We start from the raw sequence: 26,180 nt of genomic DNA on the forward strand, positions 1-26,180 counted from the left end.
GAAAAATGTAGATTTTCCATTATTAATTTTTGTCACGCTATTATATTTACAGCAGTATTTCTTACCCTGGCTGCTTTCAATACTTACTACACAGCCTGACTAAAAGCCAAATCTTAATCATCATAGGAACTAGAAGAAAAAAAAAGAATCTTAACAGCAAAACATCAATAAAAATTATTGAGTGAGTTCTATCACTGCTGTCAGGGCAATGAATCTCCATTCTATCTTAGTAGCATGCCAATAGACGTTGTCTGGCTGCCTACGCAGCCTCCTCAGCCTCCTCCAAGGATTGAAAACACATGAGGGCAATCTCCCACCTATCAATAGAGCCTAATCCGTAGCCAGTTAAAATTTATAAAAGTCTGTTTAGTCGGACACAGATAAGAAACCTGCTGGCATTTTCTTTATCTCTGAGTGGAGCAGCGTGTTTTTGTACAGGTGGTTTGCACATTGCGATCTAACCCGCTCTCAGCAGACTTTGAAGTAAAGTGTAGCAAGAGAGACAACACGAGAGAGAGAGAGAAAGAGAGAGAGAGAGAGAGAGAGAGAGAGAGAGACAGAGAGAGAAGAGTGATAAGAGTTCTTTCATTATGGACCGGCAACTAAATGTTTTTCTCACACTAGCAAATTATTTATTTCCTGCAATGGAGCTTTTGGAAAACACGCTGCTCTTTCACACTGTGTGGTGACATAAAAGCATCTCTGATGTACTTTATCATGGCATGTTCAAAATACCTTCTTTAAGAGAAGAAGAAATATAAGAAGCTCCTGGTACAGTGTCAATACTGGTGACGACTAGACTAATGTAGAGGGAGTGAATTTGTTGTTTGCAGTCTGCAAAATGAGTATGTTCTTGAGTGAAATGAATAATTAGAAAGTGTATAAATGTCAGGGGCAGCACGGTGGCGCAGCAGGTAGTGTTGCAATCACACAGCTCCAGGAACCTGGAGGTTGTGGGTTCAATTACCACTCCGGGTGACTGTCTGTGAGGAGTTGGTGTGTTCTCCCTGTGTCCGCGTGGGTTTCCTCCCACAGCCCAAAAACACACGTTTGTAGGTGGATTGGCGACTCAAAAGTGTCCGTAGGTGTGAGTGTGTGAGTGAATGTGTGTGTGCGTCTGTGTTGCCCTGTGAAGGACTGGCGCCCCCTCCAGGGTGTGTTCCCGCCTTGCGACCAATTATTCCAGGTAGGCTCTGGACCCACCGCAATGCTGAACTGGATAAGTGGTTACAGATAGTGAATGAATAAATATCATGTTTAAAATGAAAACCTAATTTAATCTTTAAATTATTAAAATGAACAACACCCTCTAGAAAAGCAGTTCTATAATGTGGCATGTATGTGCAGTTCCTAACGAGTATTTATATACGTAAGCGAGTGACTGTGTGAGTGAGTGACTGAGTGAGCAAGATAGAAGAGATAGAAGCCAATTCATTTAAATGTATTAACTCTTTAAAAGTACAGACTTCTGCTTTATAGTGCTTTAAAAAACAAATGTTTGAAAGTTGGATTGAAAGTTTAGAATCTGCACCCCTGATGAAACTTCTCTGCTTGATTCAGTGAGCTACAAATGAAAAATCATTAACATCAAATTACACCATGCTTTAATCGCCAGCAATAACTGTGGTTTAATACAACCTAATACATGACCCGAAAAGGCAGAAATCTTACACGACACAGTTGTCATTTCTCCAAAACCAAAGAAAACATGGAAAAATCTAGACACTCTGTATATTACTATCTAGCCCTTGATAATTCTTTCCACAAAGCAGATCTTCTGCGCAGGCAGCCAGATGCTCTGAATCACAGCTACTCTAAAGCTGCGGCTTGTGGGGCCTGTCTGCTTCGCCGCTGTGCTATTTTCAATATGAATATTTAACACAAGCCATTTGTAACTACACAACACATGCATGTATTAGCTCTGAACCTGCCATTTATAAATGCAGCGGAGGAAGCAAAAGACTCCCTGTGCTCTCGTGTTCTGTAATATTTGTGCTGTTACAAGCTTCTAGTTTGAGTGGCATTTGAGCAAAGATTCCCAGCCTTTGAACATTAAAGTATGTTCCTTATATAACACAATGGATGTTAATTTGGACGTCAGCCTATATGATATTAATCCCTCTGTTTGCACTTAATTTAAGCGATTACTGCTACGGTTGGGGCCTTGCGCACTCTCCTCAAAAAGTGTCAATGAGTCTCACCGCAGTGGCTGGAGCGGGCCTGCACCTGATGGATGACACATCTGTCTAATTTCTGGCCATTCTGACACTTTCATGCCAGTGTTTTCTAGAACTATACAGAAACTTTCTGTACTGAAATCATCACACAATGATGAAGGAGAGGGAGAGAGTGTGCTTGGTGCAGGTCAACCACTTGGAGGGTGAGCAAAACCCACACAGAGTGGACAAAAAGCACCTCTGCTGGCCCAACACTGCAGAGCAAACAAACGGCTGCCCTCCCAATGGTTCTATACCATAGAAAATGGTTCCACAGGGGTTATTTAAGGCAGGGATTCTTTGTAAAACATCTCAATACATAAACGCTGCTCTGCCAGGTTAAATGATTCTTCTCTATGAAGAAACCTATTATGAAATGCAGTTTTAAAGAACTTTTTAAAAATTATTTTATTTAACACCAAATAATATTCACTACCTTTGCAATTGAAATAACCCTTTTTCAGAATAATGTAGAACAATGTTTGCAAATAGCTTATACGGTAAGAGTAGTGGCTCCTTTGGTTCTATATAGAACCATTTAAAAAAGAATCTTAAAAGAATTATTTGTGCCAGAATGAAAAACCTATTAAACCAGGCAAAGACCCATATATGCATTCAAAATGTTCTTTAAGCGTTCACAGTTCCTTATAGAACCACTGCTTATTAAGAACTGCTTACTGAACCATTTAGGGTACAGTACTGCAAAAAAAAAAAAAAAAAAGCAGGCATTCCAAGTCCGAGGCAGTCATTCCAACAAAGAGGAACCACTTATAATCAATCAAAAAATGTTTTCCTTCTAATTTTTATCCTTGCCCTCACTTTGAGGTAAAACATAGCTTTTTGCGGAAAACGTTATGCAACCACTGTAAAATTCAAAGAAATTGCTTTCTTTATGACAGCATGGTTTACACTCACTGTGCTTGTTTTGCCTTGCAGTGCTTGTTTCGCTTAACTTCATTTCCAGAGCTCAGAGGAAACTGGACGTGGGATAAACAACAGCCTCACCTTCAACCAGCCAGGCTTCATGTTCACACTCAGATCAGTTCTGTAGTGTAAGCCTTTAAACCTGCCCTGGAGCAAAGAAACATCCCAGCCAATCAAAAGAAACATGGCAGAAAGAAGCTGGGTATTACCAAAAAGACTCCCACAAGCTGGCTCCAAGAATTTGAGCTGTGTTTTAATTAATGAGTTTCCTGGATTTTGGACCATGGCTCAGATCGCTTCATCTTACGATTAACAACTTACGTCATTCCCCTGGAAAACCTTTTTCTCTCAACAGGAGAGTGCTTAATACTAAAGATGAGCACGGCACTGCTCAGTGATCAGAACTGATGTTTGGTCCCAGGTTTGAATGAGCGAAAACATGAGAAACATTATCCTAAATTAAACTAGATTGTAAATGCATGTATTTATTGTTGTCTGTTAATGCAACACCACGAGACAACTGAGGTGATGTTCAAGGAGAACATAAATTGCCCAGATCTGTCACGTCACACCATCATACAAAAAACTGGTGTGGTTTTTGGAGAGCTGGAATGGATTAATAGCATTTCAATTCATTTTAATGGGGCAATTTAATTTGATATACAACCAAATTGAGTTATGAGCTCTTCACAGAACAAAATAAATTCGTAAGTCAAGGTACTGATGTATTACATACACATTTTTTGTAAATTGACTGCATTTTCTAAACAGAAACCAGTATATGATACTTGCCACACATTTGGAAAAAAAGCAAAATACGAGAGAAATGTTTACAAAATGTTTGAGGATATCATAACTGTGTATAAAAGGAACATCCAAGAAAGGCTTGATGCTTGGCTCTCCACTTTTGACAAACTTCAGGAGAAAACCGTTAAATAGTTTTAAAAAAAAGTGCAAGAATGCAAAGAATTTTTCCTTTGGGTGGGGATGGGGGTGTGAACATTTTGTTCTCTGTGCCAATGATGAATGTGACCATCCAGGCTGTTATCAGCAAAAGGTGCAAAAGTCATAATCTCTCATTGAATAGTGATACATCATTGCCCAAAGCATGGGTGACAAACGTATATTTAAAAGTGCCTTTTAAATATAAAGACACCAGAGACATATATTAGGGATTTAGGGACAGGTGAAACAATGAATGTGTCGTTTTTTCCCTGGAAAGTCCATGGTTATTTCAGCAAGACAATGAAAGACCCCATTCTGGTATGGTCTAGAACTGCATGGCATCATAGACACAGAATGTGTGTGCTTGAATTGCCTGTCTGCAGTGCAAATCTAATTCCAAATGCACAACCGGAGAAGGAGAATGAGGCAAAAGCGACCATGGACTATGAAGCGGCTGAATCTTGTATTCAGCAAAAATGGGCAAAATTATTAAAAAGTCTAATGAAAAGAAAAAGTAAGTTACACAAGTTCAAATACAAGACAATCTGGATGTTAATTTGTTTTTAACTTCATTATCATTGTTTACAGTATTTTTTATTTATTTTTTTAAGTAGGTCCCTTTAATGTTCTGGGGGAAATATATTTTTCTTGTTTATTTACACCTTCCAACAAATGACACCTTTGATAACAATTATTTCTTTTTAAACAGTGATTATTAATTTTAAAACTGATTCCCAACTTTTAGTTTAATTAATTTCATCTAGGATTTAATCACAGCTATGTCTAATCTAAGCAAAGGAAAAGCAGAATAGGTGTTTATTAGCTGCGTTACAGATACAGCAGTCTCAAAATAAATATAACCTACCATTATTATTTTTAGGCCACTATTTTGGAAAAGACGATTGGATTAGACCTGTAGTGTAGGAATCAAGCATTTTGATCTATCCTGCTTTATGCATGATTGAAAAAGCCATAGATTTTTAATGATGTATATGAATTTGAAGAATATTTTATCATAATAAAGTTATGTGTAATTAATTTTTTTAGAGTTGATAAGCCAAGCCATGAACATCTTTTGTTTTCACCTCCTTCAACCTAATCACTACTAAATCTCAGAGATGTCTAGTAGCAGCATTTGATGTTCTATAATGAGAATGAAGCTAAATGAACATATTCATTGACTAGTTGACAAGTTCACAAGCTGTAATTTCAATAGCAATCAGTGTAGTGAGCTCCTCCTAAATGGACATTTACAGTAAACTAGGAGGCGTCGTACATCAGCTGCACTACAAAAATGTATTATATATTTGCTAAAGTGCCAGAGGACTTCCATGTGTTATAATTGACTTCACAGACAATGACAAGCCTCTGGGGAAGCCTTTATTGTTTCTCGACATATTTCTGAGTCTAAGTGTTAGTGAACCTTGGGAAAAGTGGAAGTGACATTACTTTGGCTTGTATGAGGACACAAAGGTTCACCAGGTTCATGTCAAGCCTTGTTTACATACACAAGGGAGATATTTAGTGAAAGCTAATGTGCAGCCTTGGCAGAGTGCCGACAGAGGTGTAGCCCAGTGCTCTGGGAGGGCCCATTATTCAGAGTGTCAGGGAAAAAAAAAAAATGAAAAAAAAAAAGAAGAAAAAAAAAAAAAAAAGAAAAACACACGCCCGACCCGCGATGGTATACAAAAGACAACGAAGACAATGCCCGCCTCCTAAATGACTAAACTCTTCATTTCTGTATTGTTAAAGAGAGACACATCTGCCAGAACGAAAGAATAGATGCTCTATAGGGCTATAATTTTTATGGCTTAAATAAGTAGAAGCGAGATGGAGAAAAAAAGCTTTGAACTTGGCTTTTCATTCTGTATACTCTATAGATATTTTACACAGTGAAGAATGGCATCATGGAATGTCCAGGTTGTATTATGGGGTTCTAAGACTGATCTAAACACAATTGCAGCATGTTTTATTATGACACTCTCCCAAATTAAAAATTAACATTAAACGTATTTACACTTTCTCCAAATGCAAAGACAATGTTTTTCGGAATGACAGCGAACGGTGAGACTAAAAGAAAAACTTGTTATTTTTCTGGAAAGTCTCATTGAACTGGCAATCTTGGCAAGGGTTACTGTTATTTTTGAATGCTATGGCTCTGAACCTCCCCCAAATGCCCCTCTTCCATGTGTGGTCCTTAAACTGTAAATCCATATGCCTTGGACCGTTTTTCTGCCTCTGTTTACCAGCTGTGCACAAGTACATTCAAAACAGCAATTAAAAACCAATTATTAGTTTTTCCAGCATCAAGGGGGGAAAAAATGAAATATCAGAAATTTAAGTAGTTTGTGGGTCTGCCCTTTGTCTTAAATGTTTTCTTGGCAGCCTTGCTTTCAATTTTTCTGTTTCTCATTACCCTAATCCCAAACACAATCAATGATTGTGAGACCCGGGCTCTGAGATGATACGTTCATGAAACCGATGCACCCTGATCTTTGTTCATTTGTACATTTCTTGTTTTAAATGTTTCATTTCTCAGTAAAGGCGTCTTGACAGTGACACCTCTTTCCAGGCTTATAGCACTAAGCAATTTTCTGATGGTGACAGTAAATGTGGTCTTGCATGAAATTTGAAAAAAAATCCTTTTATTTCCTACATTTTTAATTTGTTTTTACAAAAGTCGTTGGAAAACTAGAATATTTATGTAATCTTATGTCTAATCTGTCTCCTAAAAAATAGCAATGCACATTTCTTGGCTGTTTTGACAACTTAAAATGAAAACTGTGGTTTTGTATAGTACTTTGTACTAGTGTCATTTATTAAAAAAACAAGTTCCATGCAAGCATCATGGAAGTGTCACTACAACCCTGCTTGGCTCACTGCATGGCACCCACAGGGAGAAAACAGACAGTGTGATCCCTCTGTAGTGACTGAGCCAAGCAATACTCCTCTAGTGGGCCTCCTCTCCACACATGAATTTGTAACTCTCACTTTTTCCCTCTCCATCTATGCGTGGATCAGCCTTGAACAACAGAAAGCCATCGCAGGACACGAGGCTTTGCTTCAAGCATGGTGGATAGATTTATTCCACATTGCTGAGGTCAGGCTACAAGGTCTATATTTCTCAACTAAGTGCTGTTTACATGCCTGGGCTGCCCGTCACCTCCAACCTCCCAACCTTCTCCCTTCACCTCCACACCATGGTGGTCGCATCCGTGAAAACATCAATCAGACTCCTGCTGGCATTCGGAGGAAGACCCTGGACATTTCAAGAGCTCACCCACTGGTTTGTAGGCAAATGCTCAGAACTGATGATTGCTCCAGCAGGTTAACCAGCCTGGGAGATCTGTGGAATGTATCTCTCCCCTGAAAGGGTGGCTGTGAAATTCTTTGAGCTGGTCTGAACCCCCACCCTAGGGGAAAAGGCCAAGTTTGGTAGACCCCACACATACAGAGACCTATGACAAGTCACCACAGCAAAGGACACAAACAAATGGCATGAACATCATGGAGGGTATAGTGCAAGACTCTGGAAAAACTGTTTGAAGTTTTTATTCTACCAGACACAGGTCTGCTTAATATCTTCAGTAATAAAGTACAACATTTTTACATTATAATGAGGACCTTTAAGAAAGATCAATTTGCTGCTTGTTATTTACACAGGACCATTATTGCAAATTATGCGTATTAGCAAAAATTATTTTCAGATGTTTGCAATAAACAAGAAGAATTTATATAGCTTAACAGATCTAATATAACAAATGCTTACTAGAAATTTAACCCAAAATGCCATTTTAAGGGCTATTGCAGTCTGTATGTGTGTATATGGTATATAGTCTATATCAGGGACCTCAAATTCGCGACCTGCGGGCCATTATTTTGTGACCCGCTACTTGAAATCAAATTTTAGTGTTAGTGTGGCCCACGCGAAAGTCACACCTGCGTGAGTCATTGTCCTGGCCACTTTGTGTTTTTTTTTATCATTTGTGGGCCACTATAGCTCAGGCTCGTGACTGCAACGTAAATTAGCAACGTTTGTCACTTGAAAAGTGATTAGGGAGTATGGCTTATGAGCATCTTCAAGCCACACTGAGTGTCTTAGTTGCTTCTTCACTCAAGCCAAATGTGGCAACCTGTGTAAGAGGAAGTGCTGCCAGGTCTCTGGTAGCAAGCAGTAGGAGGAAGTTAGTGAAGCCAATGTTCTTCTGAAGAACCTTTCATGTTCTGAATTATTTTTAATAAAGACTAAGAAGATTGAATCAGTTGTACTTTTCTGGAATACTTGACTTTTTGGAAGACTCTACCTCCAGCGGCCACCAGGTAAGATGAGCTTGAAACCCTTGGTCTACATAAATTCTATATGTGCATATCCAGATATTATCACAACCTTGAGTTTTTGTCTGAATTTTCAAAAATGATAGAATTATACCCACTTCCACATGAGAATGAAGAAGTAATCAAAAATGATGATATTCACATGCTAGCCAAGAGTGCAACAGCACCTTATACAATGTGAACACAGTGTGAAGCAGACATTGGGCCTGCATATTCTCATAGATCTTTGGATGTACTGTGTCAGTGGCTAATCGCTCTACCTTGTGGTGCTTCCGCTGCTCAGTGTAATTTATTAATAAATTTAGCTGCAAACATGTAACCAAGCCACAATTCACCAACACAACCAAACTAGTCAAATGACACTCCCGACTTTTCCAGGACTACTATTGAAACCAAGCCTTGGTGGACTTTTGACTTTCTTGGGATCAGTGTCCTTTTGTGAGGTCCAATGATGCCCAACCTACAACTTTATTACAGAAGACACAAATTCATCTTGCCCTCCACACACTGCATATTTCTAGTGTCTCATGAAGCAAAGCAGCTCCAGACAGGTTGTACTTTTCAGGGTATACTTCATCCTATATCCTCCAAACATACTTCTAATCCATAGGTCCAAAAGTTCCAGTTTTGTTTCCCAAAACCTTTGTGGAATTTCGTGTGCTTTTGGATCAGAAGGTATGTGGACATGGAGACCTTCAGAGTTTAGTATGCACCTTTACTATCAAAGATTTCAAACTGAAACCTCAGTGCCTGCTGCCACCAAATGTTGCTGCAGGTAGCTCAAGTGCTTTTGATGACGTCTTCTTAGGACTCTGCTGGCAGACAATGACAACTTTCACATACTGCCCCATCCAGGAAGTGTAGCCAGTGTCCTTTAACTTGGAACTTGTGAACAACATATTCAGTGCCTTTGCTCTCTTTTATATCATTTTCCTATTTTGTGCAAGACAATAAAGACTTCACTTAACTTATTGAACTGTCTTGACTTATTTCTTACATGTAATCATCAACAAAGTCACCATCAACAAAGCCCTTGTCAGTCTAGAAGCTGGTTGCACCAAGTAACATAGTTTTAACTATCTCTTAGTTATAACTGTAGGTACAAATTCAAACTGTAGGTACAAATAAAAGATGAAGGCTTTGAGGACACCACTTTATTTTAAACACAATTTCATATTAAAAATAATAATAACCTTAAATGAAGAAGTTGCAGCACTGAAAAATGGAAATGCCAGTGTCACTGCATGTTGAGATTATGCATGTACTATGTTATGTTTATGTCAAGGAGTGCTACTGATTGGCTGCAGACAGTAAAAAATCATTAACTGTGACAATGTATTTATATTAACATCATTTACGCTCTACTAGTAAAACGACTTTCAATGTGAGGTTTAGAATTAGGACTTTACACCCCAACCCAAACTGTTCTGTATCTAAAGCACACCTGATCCAAGTAATGAAGTCCTTGATTACCAGTGATTCAGACAACACCTGATGTGTGCTCTTATGAGGGATTCTATTCAGGGACTGTATTCTGAGACTGCATTTGTTCTGTGACTCATTAAAAGTGGAATTTTGTGTTGAATACATAACATAACTTGTTATGTTTATTGTGTTGAGCTATTTAAACTGTTCCTGTTAGATTAAATTAATGCAAATATCTTAAAGTATTTAAATTTGCTAATGAACCTAATTTAAAATGGAGGTTAAATAATTTTGATTGCTTCTGTATTAAATGGTAAATAATATGTTGTCTAGGGGGCCATATGCACATGCAGGGTGTTGTAAGAGCACTATCCCTGTGTCCAAAATGGCTCCCTATTCACTATTCCCTATATTATTCACTATATAGTTCACTATTATAGGGAACTGAATTCAGGAGGGTAGTGAATGATTTTGGACACTAACTCATGTGGGTTTTTACTAAACAATCCTGCGGATTATGGGTAATCTGATATCTGTTAGTGTACATGGGTTGTACACTATTTATGCAGTGCATTGTGGGATTGTTTGAGTTCACTGAAAATTGTCCACTATGTTTTCAGACTACTACAAAATGGCAGAACCCCAAAATAGTGCACTATGTAGTGAATAGAGCACAGTTTCGGACACAGCATATGTCAATGTTGTATGAAGTCTAGACAAACATGTCAATTCATTGGTCAGATTTGCTAGTACACAAAATGGCTGTTTGTGCAGTTTTTTTCGCTTGGTTTCTATCAACACAATTTTAAGTGAGAAAGTGTTTTTTCAATTAACCTTTTCACATGAAAACACTCTCAATTAATTGTTTACTCTTTGTTTACTCAATTGTTACTCTGTGGTTTCTTGTGCATTACGTTACAGAAAATAATGGTGCAATATACTTTTAATGCTTCAAACCACAGTTACAATTTTTACCTGTCTATGTATCTCCTGGGCTCTGTGAGAATGATGCCGTGGGAAGCAATACTGAACGGCGGATCCCGAGTGAGCTTGTATCTCAGAGGTTCACACTCCTGGCACAGCACGCTGCCAGGCTTGGAGGTCATCATTGTAGCGTCGATCTCCAGGTGCTGCTCCATGGTAAAGAACTGCACCCCATACACCTCTTCGTTCACTTCCAGCTTCAGTGTGAGTGGCGTGTCACAGAAGACACTCTGGGGGCCCAAAGATACGTTGTTGCCACTCAGCGTCAGCAGAACGATGTTGTGGATGGCAGCTAGGCCGTTGTCTTCAGGGGAGAAGAAGGTGACCCACACAGTGAGGGAGTCAGGCACCAGTGGGTAGGTGAAGTCCAGCTGGAGCATGCAGCCCTGCAGCGGGCAGGAGGCAGAGCCAACACTGCCTGAATCTAGTCCAGAGTTTGGGCTCCATGTCCGCACACTTGGCTCACAGACCTGCTCCACATCTGGAGGACCTAGCAGTGAAAAATCAGTAAATGAATCTCAAACAACATTTTTTGGGTCTAAGTATTTTTAGTAATTGATGAATACTGGAGAATGAATTACAGGTCTAATAGATGTGGAATTTGAAATGAAATGTGGATTTCTAAAGACCTAAAGATCTAAAGATACTGGCTCAGTTTCAAATGGGAACAATGGACTTTGGAAATCATAACAAAGGCAGAGGTAATGTTAAGCAGGTTTTACCCATAGTGTATTGCATGTTGTTGCCATGCATAAATAAGTTTTTTTATTACTTTATTTGTTTCCTTGTTGTACCCTACAGCTTGTGCTGAGTTCTTTCATTGGCCACCCATTCAGAGAAAGTTTGTACCTCTTCAAACTACCATGGTATAATTTTATAAACTACCATTGTGAGTGGAATAAAAACAAATGTGATTGCTACTGTATCTTGGAGATTGTACAAGTGGAGATTATATGCTGGATGTCTTTGATGCATTGAATAGAGTGACAATTCTCTCTGGCCAATCAGCACTATGCAAGGTTTACACCAAACGTTTTACTCCCTACTTGGCTCACTTAGAACCAAAAGTGAGCAGGTACTAAAAAGGTACCGGGTTCTAAGTACCAGGTGTCAAAAACTCTGAAAATGTGCTAACCATAAATGTAGCTAATTAATCAAATTTATTTTCTTAGCATTGTGGCACTGAGGTTTATGACAGCCCAAATTTAACACCAGATTTATTTAAACAGTTAGTATCCCTTAGCTTCTGTGAACTCAATTATACAGCCAAGGACATTGTTAGATAAGCATATATTTTTGGCTGGATTTTGGCATAGTATGTGCTGAACGTTTAAACTTTTAAAAGTCTTCTAAAAAAGTTTCTGTAATAAAATCATTACTGTATTAAAGGATGAAAGAGTGGAAGTTAACTATAAAAGAAGTCACCAGCATATTTCTCCACTTCCTTCTACTCCATGTGAGAGTCAGTGATTTGAAATAGTGCTCTCCAAAAAAAAAAATTACAATTTAGTTTCCAACCAACATTCCTTTCTGTTCCTATTTAGACTTTACTGCACTTTCTCTCTAGCCACCATGAGACTGGAATGGAGTAGTAAACAGTGAAAGATACATCTCAAAAACAAACAAACAAACAAACAAAGTGACTGGAGCAAATGATGTCCTCTAGTGAGACAGCAGGAGGTCATTTTGAGAATTTTGGCCCTCTTCCCAGTTATTCTTTCAGGAGCCGTCAAGAGGCCATTATGGGGCAGCTAAAGGGGGAAGGGTCCAGAGAGAGGACAGCGCTTGGCAGAGAGGCCCCTCTGCGGAACAAAACTATCATACAAGGGAAAAGAAGATCAATGAAACCTATAATACAGGATCCGGAGCACCACACTCTTGTGCTAAATAGGAAAAAAGAAGATTCATTTGGAGCTACGCCACAGAAGAGAACCACGTTTAGTTCCTTATAGAACATTTCCATGAACAGGCCTTTACAGATCAATTTTATATATCATAAGCAGGAATGTGAAGAATCTTTATAAGGTTGAAAAATCCTCTAAAACCGTAAAGGTTTGATACAAAGTATCAAATATTTTAGAACTTTACATAAAAAGTGTCAACTTTTGCATAATGCAATAAAAGGTGCATTAACATGATAGAAGTCAGAGTTTTTACTGGTGTTCTACTGCAAACATCTCAATATAAATACAGTTTTACAACATTCAAATAAGGACACCTTAAATCTTTTTAGGTGTATACCAATACAAAGCCTATATTTGAATTTGAATATTTTAAAGTAAGTTTGAGGAATACTTAGAAAGGCACACTTACAACATTATGGATTTGGCAAAATGTAGAGAGGCCAGAAAATACTGAGGCTCACATAATACTCACATTACAATTTCCTTTACCATATCTGTTTCCTTTTAAAATGTTAACTATAACTCATACATTTATACACCTACCATGTGTAGGTCAGGGAGAAGCAAAGTTGTAAACCACATGTTTTGCAGGTTAGGACACAGCATGCTTGACCAAACTTGTAGTTTAACTATACGAATGTTGTTTTCTAAATGAATTCTTCCATACATGCTTTTGATTAAGTGACAAGTGCTTTAAATCTTTAAATCTATCTGATGGAGACACTGGTAATTATTATAAAAATTAAACATTTCATGCATTACTGAATGCATTTCTGCCCATTTATACATCTGCAATTTGATTTGTAAAGTTCTCTGAGCGTAAGCTAGCTTCTCAATGTTAAGAGTGATTGACGCTGGCAGTAATTCCCATTTCCCATTATTACTGCCTGACCGCTACTGTCCATACATTTCACTTTATTCCTGCTCTCTAGACTGATCACTGCTGTCAGTTTGGCTCAGAGTAATAATATTTTTTCTTGACAGTCTTACTGCTTAAACTTATATGTATTTTGGTGCAATAAATACTTGTGCTGCTCTTGGTATGTCATACACATACTCATTATGTACATAGGTATATCTCACTTGTGTCATGTGTTTTTATGGCTTATGTTTTTTAGTGCATACACACTGAGGCTGCTACTTGCCTATGCCATGTACATAATTCATATATGTGTATAGACCATTCTCACTTTATTATTTATGGTTTATAGTGCTTCTGTAACCCACTTCTACATCCCCACCCTATTTACTGTGATTACTGTATGTCTTCTCTTGGGCACTATGCACAGTAATGTGACACTGACATATATTTCAGGATCAGTAAAGTGTTATCTTTTCTTTTCTTATCTTGTGTAATACCTTCCATCATAATAATAACAGTGCACACACTCTCTTCACTTGTAAGCGACTGATTTTTTTTTTACTGCAAACTAAACCAATCTACACTCTTATGAATAGAGACCCCTAAGTGATTCAAAGAAACATTTTTTGGCTCCTTTATTTTTAAGCATGAAGACTGGGTCACAGAGTTGCGTGACAGCTAGTTTAAGTTCAAATGGATAGCATGAAGGATGAAGGAGCAGACAAGTCTATATGACACGGTGGTTTTCTGGGCGGCAAAGGGAGGCTCACGAACTGTTGAGGTAAGTGTCAGAGACACCAGGCATTCTTCACATTCCTGGGTTTGTGTCATGGTCACCCAATATGCCAGCCGCCAACCACATGGTAATTTGTATAGGCAGTCCAAAAATCTTAGGCCAGTCTCTTGAGCTCAAATGTTTACAGTGCCCTTTTTGTTCTTCTCTTAAGTTTTTGCAACTTGATAAGGCCACCGTTTCATCACCTTGAATTTGGAGGCCAATTGGGAGACTATGATTATTCCAAGCACGGTGAGGGAGTAGTGGAACAGTTAAAAACACAAATGTGTCCAACATAGCCATTAAGCATTGACAGCAAGAGACAGGCAGCAAGGATTCGAGAGTGAAATGTTGGAGGCAGATGATTTTCTAAGAATCTTTGAAGGGCAGCAGTTCAAGGCAGCTGCAGGTTGTCAAAGGCAGGTTTGTATGCAATTGTAAACAGTGGAAAGATTGCTCAGGCTATGGAGTACACCAGGGAAGTGTTCCAAGCGCAGAACAGAGTTAGTTCAAATGTTGTGGCAGTGGCAAGCCCGGGCATGCCTCCTTCAGCTGACTGAGTGTAGCCCCCGTTGGGCCAAGTTGGCTTTGAGGGATACAAGTGTGCACTTATGGCCTTCACTCACCGCAAGTCTGACTCACTCATTTTTTTAAAAGCAACCCAAACTGTGTGATTAAGTAATTAAACAGAAAAACAGTCAGCTCAGGGAATGCAAGCCGTTACAGTTGTTTTTCAACGTCAAGTCTAATTCCCCTTTTCACACAGCTTTTACTTTACATGGATATGTCCAAACCAACAAGTGTCATGGCCACTAATCATCCATGTTCCTATAAATATGAAGTCTGAGAAATACCTTTGTGGACAGTTAAAATGAAAAAACTATACTTGAGATTTAGATTAAGATAAGAATAAGTGAAATAAGGAAAACATTTCTGGCATGATACATGTTTTTTTTTTTTTTTTTAATTTTGCGATGTCAGATCAAAGGTTAAATAGCTAGGGCAGAATCATTGATATAGCTGCGGAAAACATGACTCATTCTCGATGATGAAAAACATTTTCATTCATATCACAAAGCTCTATGGACTAATTCTTTTATATTTATATGTCCATATTTCTCATCTCCTAAAATAAACACATGAGAAAATCAACATTTATGACAACCCGTGTGACTAATTTTTTCCACACGTTTAGACTGTTTCTCTGAGATCTCTTTGCCATTCTATCCCATTTGGGCCTCTCTTGGCAAACTGTGTTGGGTGCAATACTTTAATCATATATTCCATTCAATAAAAAAGCACATTAATGGTTTGAACAGCACTCACCAATTAAATGTAATTTTCAAGTGTCAATAGAAACAGGTTCCTCACTCCTTGCCAAGGCTTTCATGAGCTAAAACCCAACGAAAAAACTCTCCATAACTGTATTGCTAAGCAATAAATGAACAGACTACTGCTCCCATTCTTAATGCTGCCAATAATGAATGAAATAAGGGTCCGTTAAAGTTATTCAAATGAGATCATTTGACACAAGTTTTCATTTACTGCTAGTCATATTTACACCCTACAGTAAAAGTTTTCTTTTATGAAAGGAAAATATTATTTGCAAGACTACTACAATTCAGTGTTCATAGATTTACCATCATTTTAAATGGCTTAAACTTATCAGCTAATTATTAAATCCTTCATGACATGAATTAAGTTTGCTACAAGAAGGAACATTGAACTCTGAAGTGATGTGGCCGTCCAGGACTGAGGTTTAAGGCCTCTGCTTTAACCCTTTGATGTATATAGGCTAAAAAGCTGAAGCCCGCTCTCTTGTGAAAACCTCTCTTTACTCATGAGCGTCTATTCGTCATTTTCATCCAAAACGCAGATGGACATGCAGTACTACTCCACCAGTTACACATGGTGAGAGGCAGATGACATATATCTCAGTATCTCATACAAGTATCTCAACCTTCATAACCTCATAACTCTGGATGTGAGTTACATATAAACTCACTATGAGATTCAGGAAATGATTGAACTGTATTTCTATGCATAAAGATAATAATAAAGGCTTCCATTAACATTGAATTGATTGATCTGTAGACTTCACCGGGTTAAGGGCACTAGATTTAAGCAACACCCCGGGTGACTGTCCTGTTTTTTCCTGAAAGGTGACCAAAAAAAAGGCTCACCCTCTGCTTCTCGTGGGCTCCAGTGTCCTGAAGGAGCGCAGGGTCTTGGGGAGGATGAGTTGGTGGCATACTGCAGGAGCACTCTGCTTTCAGTGCATCTGTCACATACTGATCCCACTTCTCTAGGAAACCAACAGACAGCAAAGGTAGCAACTTAGACACAGCAACAGAGCCACCACAAGCACATTCATTTATTCATTTATTATCTGTAACCGCTCATTCAGTACAGGGTCGCAGCTGGTCCAGAGCCTACCTAGAATCACTGGTTGCAAGGTGGGAACACACCCTCCGTCGCCAGTCCTTCACAGAGCAACACACACACACACATCCCTAAGGACAGTTTTGTGTCGTCAATTCACCTACCAGCATGTGTTTTTGTACCGTGGGAAGAAACCGGAGCACCCAGAGGAAGCCTACGCGGACACAGGGAGAATACACCAAACTCCTCACAAACAGGACCCTGGAGCTGTGTGACTGCGACACTACCTTCTGCGCCACCGTGCTGTCATATTAAAACTATCAAAACCAGACCACATGTACTTCACCTGCAAATAACTAATAAATGCTTATGACGTTTTGAGTGAAAGTGGATCATTATCAATGCTGCACAACTAGCATAAAACAATTTAATTAACTTAAAATTATTTCTCAGAGGGTACTATTTGATAAATACAATGTTTTGTCAGTTGTGCTACAGGGCACTAATTTTCAGATCTGATCTCAGACCCATTATCAAAAAGTTACTGTTATAAAAATAAAAAGAAGAACTAAACGAAAGGGTTGATTTCTAATTTGCGTCCATATAATGTGCAACAAAATAAAGCTGAACTTGCAACATAATTTTTACTCCAAGAAACGATGGCCCCTGGTTCATTTTCACCTGTCAAAGTAATGGCCAGAAATGGCAGGGAACCACTCCAGAGTGAGGAAGTCTTTCCCCTGCTCCATCAGACGAGGGGGTAGAGGAACTGGAGCTGGCTTACTTCCAGGCCTCCATGACTGGTAGATCAGATCCAAGTAGCAGTGCATTCGAGCCACCTGGTTCAGTGTGAAGGAATCTGTGCAGGCATCATCTTCAGGAGAAAAGAGAATATCGAACCATGAAATATATGTATTTTTTTCTCACTGAACAAACTATTTTAATTTTTAACATATATTTTACACAATTTCAATATGTTAACTGTTTTGTATTGTATTAACATTTTATCTTGCATGGCCGAATACCATAAAATGACTCTGAATGACATCGGGTTATATTAAATATATTTGTACACTCTTAAAAACATTCACTTTAAATTGCCCATAGGTGTGAGTGTGTGTCTGCTGACAAGAGATTGGGATGCTCAGTCAGTTTATCTACTCCCATAGAGCACCATGAACGTGGTGAGCGCCTGACTCTTCCATGAAGCCAACCATCACAAAGTGATGACAGCCATGTATGTATGTATTAAAAACATGCACACTTAGTTTCACAAATGCTGAGCACCACCCTTATGAAGCTTATGTGTATCTAAAAAATGTTCACAACTTGAAAAAATAGTTAATATAGTTATAGGAAAATAATCATTATTATTTAAATAAACATATTTATTACACCTGAATTATTTTGTAGCAACATGGAATGCAATTTAAAATGTGAATGCTACCTTTATTACTTCAACAGTATCATTCAAATAGCTTCTGCAGCATATGTTTGTAAGCGAATTGTGCATATCTGTTGGGCAGTGGGAAGTATTGATTTGTTTGTTTCTCACCAGCATAGCTCATGTAGTTTCTGTATGGTGTATGCTTAAAGGAACGTTGGCCGCAAGTATCATTTCCAGGCTCTGGGTCTCTGCAGTATTTGTACTTCGGAGTTGGGTTTGTATCTGCACACAGATCCCCTGTTTCCAGCGATGGCTCTGTCTCCAGACAGGCATCGTTACACGATTCTACTTCTGAAATCCCCCTGAAGACGTGGTACAATCCAAGGCTGTGTCCAATCTCATGGATCATGGTGTGTGTGTGGCCGAATGTACCATAGAACGAGGGGTTCAGCACGATCCCACCTCAAAAAAAGACAGGGAGGGCACATAACACAACCACCACATGCACACGTAAAAAAGCATTTCTTCTCATCCACATCACAAATGTGAAAGTAAACTATTATGTCCTGGTGTGATTTTCCTTTTGCTGCTTATAGCTGCTTACCTAAATGCGTCAAGGCTTCTTTATCCCAAGGCCAAGTGGCCACACCTGCGAGGTCCTCATCAGAGGAGTTAGCAAAGAAGACGTTCAGGTGTGTGGAACCGTCCAGATGCAAAATTTCCTTCAGCTCCTTCACATCCATGAAGGCCCTGAAACAGAAAAAGCAGCATAAGGACATGACACTACATGAGGTAAAACCTCATTTCCAGAAAATAGGGACACATTCATAAATATATAATAAAAACTGAAATCTTTAAATAATATTCTTTCACTTGAATCTTTAATAGAAAAATAAAAACAAAGAGAAGCATTTCGGTGTTTTCAAATCTTTCTAAGATGCTGGGATATTGACATGTTTACCACTGGGTCACATAACATTACTTTTAGTATCTTTAATTGCTCAGTAATTGAAGATATTTATTGTTGCACTTGTGCAGGTAGAGTTTTTGTTCATTCTTGCTTTATACAAGGCTTGAGCTACTCAAAATCTGTGTCTGCCGTTTCTCAAACAATACCTGCTGAGGGCTTGATGGTCACACAGTAACAGTTTAAGCCTTTATATACACTGCTTCCCTTAAAGCCCCTGGAAACTCATTTCAAATTATTATTATTATTATTTTTTTTTTTTGTAGAATTCTAAACTTTAGTGTTATGTGAAATGTTTATCAAAGTTTAAATATAAAAAAAAAACATAACAGAAATATGATAAATCTCTCCTCAAAGATGAACAAAATAGGCTCCTCAGAGCTCTGAGAACGGCGAGGGCCTGGCCCTATACTGCTAGTGAGCATGCGTGACTTACGGCTCTCTATCACAGGAGAACCGAAAGCTGTTTACGTTACCATGGCAACACACTGCCTCAAAACAGAGCAGTCGTGGGGTTTACTCTTAACTGCAGTTGTCATTTTACACATGATACACTGTAGAATTCACAGTGTATCTTATGTAAATACACTGTAAACGCATCATACAGCCGTTCATGTGCAGCAAGGAAGGCAGACCCACTCGTTCGGCAGTACAGCGGAGATAGCGGCCACATTGGGCCGGCGTGTGTGTGGGGCTTTTATCCCTACTGCTACATTGCTGTACACGCCGGCCTAGTGTAGTCACTATCTCCGCTGTACTGCCGAGTGGGTCTGCCTTCCCCGCTGCTACTCTGCTCTGTGCCCCGACCAATTGCTGCTGATATCTCCGCTGATACGCCGTTAAACACACCCACCGCGTGTTGCTGCTATGTGTGCTGTACTCAAACTTAATCCATTCAGGTTCGTTGTGTATTGTTTTGTGTTCTCTTTGCTCTGTATGTCTTTAACTCCCTCCCCAGAGCTTGGTGAATAGCTGGATAGCTAGCTTGTTTACTAAAGTCTCCTAAGCTTTAGCTCAACAGACTCTTCGACTTAGAGAGGAGGCGTGACTATGGTAGCCTTGTGATTGGTCAGGGTAATAGTGACGTAAGCATTACACACTTTTAGGACTGCCCATTCTACATCGAGAGGAGAGCAGTACTAGCCATTTTTGAGCAGAGGTTTATCATAGTTCTGTTTTGTGTTTTTTGTTAAAACTTTGCTGAACCTTTCACATAACACCCAAGTTTAGAATTACACAAAAAAACCCACAATATTTCAAAATGAGTTCCCAGGGGCTTTAAGTTCTGAAGCTTTTCATGATATTATTAACTGTAGATCGTTAAAGAAGTAGAAAAATTCTTTATAAACTTGTGCTGATAAACATTATATTTGAACTGATTCTCAAAAAGACTGAAAATGTTTTCTTTCTATTTTCATAATTTGAATAAAGGTTAAAGAAATTAAACAAATTACAATTTTTAATGGTTACTGCATTCTTAAGGATTGTCCCAACTTTTCTGGAACTGGGGTCTGTAGGTTCTTTCAGTTGAATTCAGAGTATTAAAGGAGTGTTTTATGGGGCACACCTGTGACACCTATCACAAATACTTCCATTAAGTATATATGAATGATGGAAAAAGCAGTATTAGAAGTCATTATTAGAGAGTCTGGTGTACTGTTAGGACCTTCAGATCATTGTTATCATCTCTGGAGTCAGCAGGAAAATATTTAGAACAGTCACACAAGTATAACGTGTAATTTTGCCCAGTTGGCAAACAATTTTGAAAACCATTTTTCTGAAAACCATGTATAACATAGCTGTGAAATGAAGGATGGGCTAAAGGTTATTGTTCCTGATGGACAGAGAATGAGCTAGAGGCATACACACAGGGGTTGGGCATTAGTAAACATGTGCACATGTGCATGTGTGTGAGAGTGTGTGAAGACTTGCAGAGAGGAGCAATGTTCTGTAATTTAATGGCCCTTGTGAGGTTTATGAAGTCACACTGGGAGTCTGAATTTGGAATAAAACTCAAGTTGTACTCTGAAACCAACTCTAATGTCAGATGTCACTGGCCTTATCTGGTTAGGAATGCATTGCATCATTTGACCTAATCATCTCCCAAGTAAGATTATGATTACATTTAAGAAACATTCACCATGTCATTCTCATATTATCAGATGCCTCAAGGAATTGAAGACTTCACAGAATAACTCAGGAGCAGTGAGTAATAATAAAGTAATTACACATGGGAAAAATAAAGTTTTTTGCCCCTAGGTATCTAGGTAGGTTTTGTTGGTTTTGTTGATTAACTTTACTGAAATTGTCACTGTAAAATTGCAACAACTATATTAATATGCCTGTTACAATCTACGTATATTACATGGATCATGATTTGAGATGTACCGCAATGAACTGATGCCTCAAATGCTTCAAACTGAATACAAGCTGGGATACTTCAACATGTTCTGGGTTCTGGTGTGACTTGCAGTTGAAAAATCAAAGGGTAAAGTGAGTATCACCCTGCATCAATTGCAACTAGCCCTGAAGTAAAGTAACATTGAGTAACATTGCACTCAAGTTCCCATCTATGGCCGGTAAATAGAATAAGGTAGCAGTGTCATTGAAAATATCATTATTTGGCATAAATTATTCAGTCATTTAAATTACTCTGCCAAAGACCCAAAGTGTGTTTTTTGCCAAATAATTTTCACATCAGATAAGAACAATCTTCAGAGCCTCTAGATACTGAGGGATAAAACTGGAAAATAAAGATTTACTGGTATTTTTAAGAATGGAAAATATTAACACATTCAGTTTTTCACAAAACTGAAACAAAGATGAACGAATAATTTGTCTTTCTTTTACATTTCTGTAAGTCAGTCAATGACCTTGTGCTAATAAATGCTGGCATTCAGCAGAGATACACATCCATATGTTTAGCAGCAAGAGGTCCTAACAATGCATATCCTAACAATTCATATCTGCTAAGATGTATAGTGTTTCATATAGGCTCTCTCAGGCTTGCCTCCTCTGTTGCTTTGAGTTTCTTACTAGAGGCCCCTCTCAGTTCCTCTGAAAACATTTCCAGTTTGAAAAATGCTCAAGCCAAATAAAGAAAATCCGTGCTCAACCCCCACCTCCAGCACTCTCACAGCAGAACCCCAGTAACCACCATTCAAAAAACAGCCAGTACCTCCTTCCTTCTCCTAAGAACAACATCTGTTCTACAATTCACTACAAAGACCAATCAAGCGCAGATCTGCCACCACAATTTTAGCTATTTTGACTATATATGTAATGTTTATAGTTCTTTTTGAAGTATGATTCTCCTGAGGGGGCACAAACTAAAGATCTTTTTACTGTTGTTTACTTATCAGTGTATTTCAGACCAGAGCACTGTGTCTTAAAAATACATCACCCTTCAGCATAAATTAAGGAAAATCAGAAGACCTGTGACATTTCAAACAGTGCAAAAATATTTTTGCATATTATGCATATTATGAATCTGCAGATCATGAATGCAGATGGCTGTTCAGAACTATTCAAAATAGTGTTCTCCCAAGTGTAACAACATTTGAATTCCTGTTGATGTATTAAATATTTACTTTATAAAATGTGCCAAAAAATAATGTAAAAATGGCTTCCTCCCCCATATACATTCAAAATGAGAAGCAGTGGTATCTTGTCCACACATTTCTGAATAAACATCGAAGCTATGTGCGAGGTATAGAGCAGAAAATTGATGATTAGTTGTGGTGATGGCGTTACAAGCCAGCACAGCTGTCAGTGTGCTGGACAAACATGAGGGGACTTCTGGGGGCACGCACGCACTCACTCACACACACACACACACACACACAAACACACACACACACACACACTTGTACTGCAAACATCTATTCAAGAGAAGTATGAGAAGTAGATGGAAAAGGCAACAGTATCATTATTTGAAACACCTACATTAATGAGCAAAAGTCAGAGAGCACTCTTTGCATATTTCCAAACAAACTCATTCATTTATCCCTTCAACCATTCGTTTATTCATCTTTGGTAACTGCTTCATCTTGATCTGTGTCATGTGTGAATGCAGCTTAGGCAAAGTCTTTGGGTGCATGACGGTAACACACTCTCAACACTGTGCCAGTCTACAGTAGATCAAATTAATTTTCATATTAATTATGCTTTGTCTGGACCAAATAAATAAATAAATAATTTTATAAAAAATATTACACTTTTTTAGTAATAGGTGCAAACTAAACTTATAGAGCCTGCATTTTCCCTTGTTTACAGTTGCTCAAGATCATTTCAGCTGATAAACCACAAGTATCAAGTGTTCACAAGTGTTCACGAGGGAGACAAATGCAAGAAAAGCAGCAAAAATGACTTTTGAGCCACTGCAGTCAGAACGAGACTAAACGCAGCTCGTGTTCACGTTTCTTGTTCGAACTTGTGTATTTTGTAGATGTTGTTTTAAATCTACAACAGTCATCGTGGAGCACCCTGATACAGAGGTCGACCCAACTGCCAAAAAAAAACAAGTTATATGTCTCAACACTTTTGTGAGCTTTCAATATTGTTATGGAGTTAAAGGATGTCTGGAGAAGAAACACTTCTTATGCTACCTTGATATCAGCTTATATTACATTTTAGTTAATAACAGCAACATCAGTTCCAACATATGTTAGGATTCTCTGTTTGTACAATTATCTCGTCATACGATCTTAACTAGCATAATTCAGGCTCCTCTGTTCCATCTACATTCTGTTTTTCACGTCCTGCCCTCCTTCTGGATTTCTCGAGTCTGTATCACTTGAACGAAAACAAAGCTATTATTCCATATTTTGATTTTACTATTCCATTTTGTTGCACACTTGTCCATACCTTCAAAGTTCAGTCTGGAACAGGGGTGGGCAATCTTATGCACAAAGGGCTAGTGTGGTTGCTGGATTTTAGTCCATTCAGGTCAGAGCACACCTGATTGCACCAATTAGTTGGTCTCAGTAAAACAACTGATGACGTGACCGCCTGGTGGGTTGGAACAAGATCCAGCGGCCACATCGGCCCTTTGCAGATAAGACTGTCGGCCCCTGGTCTAGAAGCTGGCTGTAGGCTGTTTCTTGTGTATCATGATACAACCTTAAACACATTCAATAATGCTAACGTCAGTTGGGCTCTGGGTTGACTGAATAAACTATTGCTTTTAAATGTTTTGCAGAGTTTGCAGCTAGGTTTCCATAAATGGCCTTTTTGAGCTTGAGCAGCATATTGTGATGTTTTCATGGATCTTTCCACAATATGGATCTTTTCAGATACATGTGTATTTTCAGATACTGAGCCTATGATGGGGTACATCTTTAGCAGTAACCCTTCCTAGGACCATCTTCAGAGAGGTAAACTAAAGGCACCCTTAAAAATGGGTCTGCATATCACCACATTAAAGCACAGTGGTTTTTCAGAACAGATTAAAAAGGGCAATGATGCTATCTTTTAACCAAGGGCCGGGTGACATTGTTACACTGGGGGGTACATTACCGAAGGCCATCAGGAGGTGGTCAATGAAAACTAGAAGGCTGGCTTGAGAGATAAGTCTATGGAGAACAGATGATATAAGGTTTCCCCCTAATAATTTCAGGAATTTCAGTATTTCCTATGAAAATATTTGGCTGGCTTTTTGGCTATACAGAAGGGAAAGGAAGGGTCAGAGAGTTTAGTGGCAAGATGAATAAGCCAGCTATGGAATGAGCACAAGAAAACATGTTTTTTAAAAAGCAAATGCCCCTGCTTTAATAAAATTCCACTACTGTAGGTCAAAGCCACCTAATCTGAGTTCAATTACGCCTAATCCACTGGCTTACTTGCAAAAACACAACACGAATCAGATGTGGATACAGGCCTACTACAAAAACAGCATGCCAAATTATGCCTGTGGCCAGCCAAAATATACATGCATCAGTGGCAGTGTGTTGTTCACTTTTTCCCCCCTCTTTCTTTCGCTTGCACTAGCTCAGTAGGGCAGTGGGTGACACCAACAGGACCATGTCTTCAGTCTTTTACTCATTCATGGCTGTAGTACCTATCTCCTATACACCAAAAAATTATTTTTCCACAATGATGAATGTGTTTCAGTATGAGGATTTAGACTTGAGAGATTTCATGGACAAAAACGTCCAATAAAAAAACTTGCATAATTTATTGGAGTCAAAACAGTTAATCAACGTTAATTAAAGAATCTATTCCAATTCTGATATTTGTCTCATCTCAGATAGACTAGCTGTTGGTTTTATCCCCAATTCAAACAATTTCAGAAGATACTGACATGGGAGGTTAGTTTCCCATGTACTTTCCCCTTTACTTAAAGTTCAATTTCATATCATCATATGAATTATTTAATATTACTTTTACACAGAGGTTTTCTCATGACAAAACGACACTCTAGGAGCAAGAGAGCTGCTTATTAAACATATTTAAATAATATGAACATTAAAAAACTGATATACATTCATTCATTGTCTGTAACCACTTATCCAGTTCAGGGTTGCAGTGGGTCCAGAATCACTGGGCACGCAAGGCAGGAACACACCCCAGATTGAGTGCCAGTCTTTCACAGGGTTTACACTCAAACCTATGGACCATGGGAGGAAACCCACGTGGACATAGGGAAGACACACCAAACTCCTCACAGGCAGTCACCCGGAGCAGGACTTGAACCCACAACCTCCAGGTCCATGAGGCTGTGTGAGTGCGGCACTCCCTGCTGCACCACCGTGCCACCCCTGATGATATACATATATATTTTTAATGTTCACAGTTTTTGTTTGAATCATTTTAATTAAGTTCGGTGTAAATCAGACTCCGGTGGAGACTGAGCAGATTAATTCTATGCTTGATAGGACCTATTTTTCTGTGCGAATTAAATGAGGGAAGATGGACTGCGCTGAATGAAGACCTCGCAGTCAATCAGATCTGCTGAATAATGTGCTCTGGGCATGATGTTGGCATATTTATTTTTAATGTGAATTAAATGCATGATTATGTCGATCCATTTATACCCTTTTACATTATTTATGGGAGCTTGGGGGGCTTTGCTTG

The 26,180-nt window shown here is 38.7% G+C and overlaps 1 protein-coding gene across 1 annotated transcript in view; it reads right to left on the reverse strand.

Annotated features, from left to right (window-relative positions):
* The window catches only part of LOC136678782 (pappalysin-1-like), an 82,869-nt gene that overhangs the window by 39,682 nt on the left and 17,007 nt on the right, over positions 1–26,180 (reverse strand). The window contains exons 3-7 of the mRNA XM_066656919.1: positions 18,744–18,889; positions 18,308–18,601; positions 17,434–17,626; positions 16,554–16,675; positions 10,821–11,319 (exon numbers count right to left, since the gene is read on the reverse strand). Of these exons, the coding sequence (XP_066513016.1) occupies positions 10,821–11,319; positions 16,554–16,675; positions 17,434–17,626; positions 18,308–18,601; positions 18,744–18,889 (1,254 nt within the window). The remainder of the gene's footprint in view (positions 1–10,820; positions 11,320–16,553; positions 16,676–17,433; positions 17,627–18,307; positions 18,602–18,743; positions 18,890–26,180) is intronic.

This window comes from Hoplias malabaricus, chromosome Y (genome assembly GCF_029633855.1).
Source record: "Hoplias malabaricus isolate fHopMal1 chromosome Y, fHopMal1.hap1, whole genome shotgun sequence".
NCBI lineage: Eukaryota > Metazoa > Chordata > Actinopteri > Characiformes > Erythrinidae > Hoplias > Hoplias malabaricus.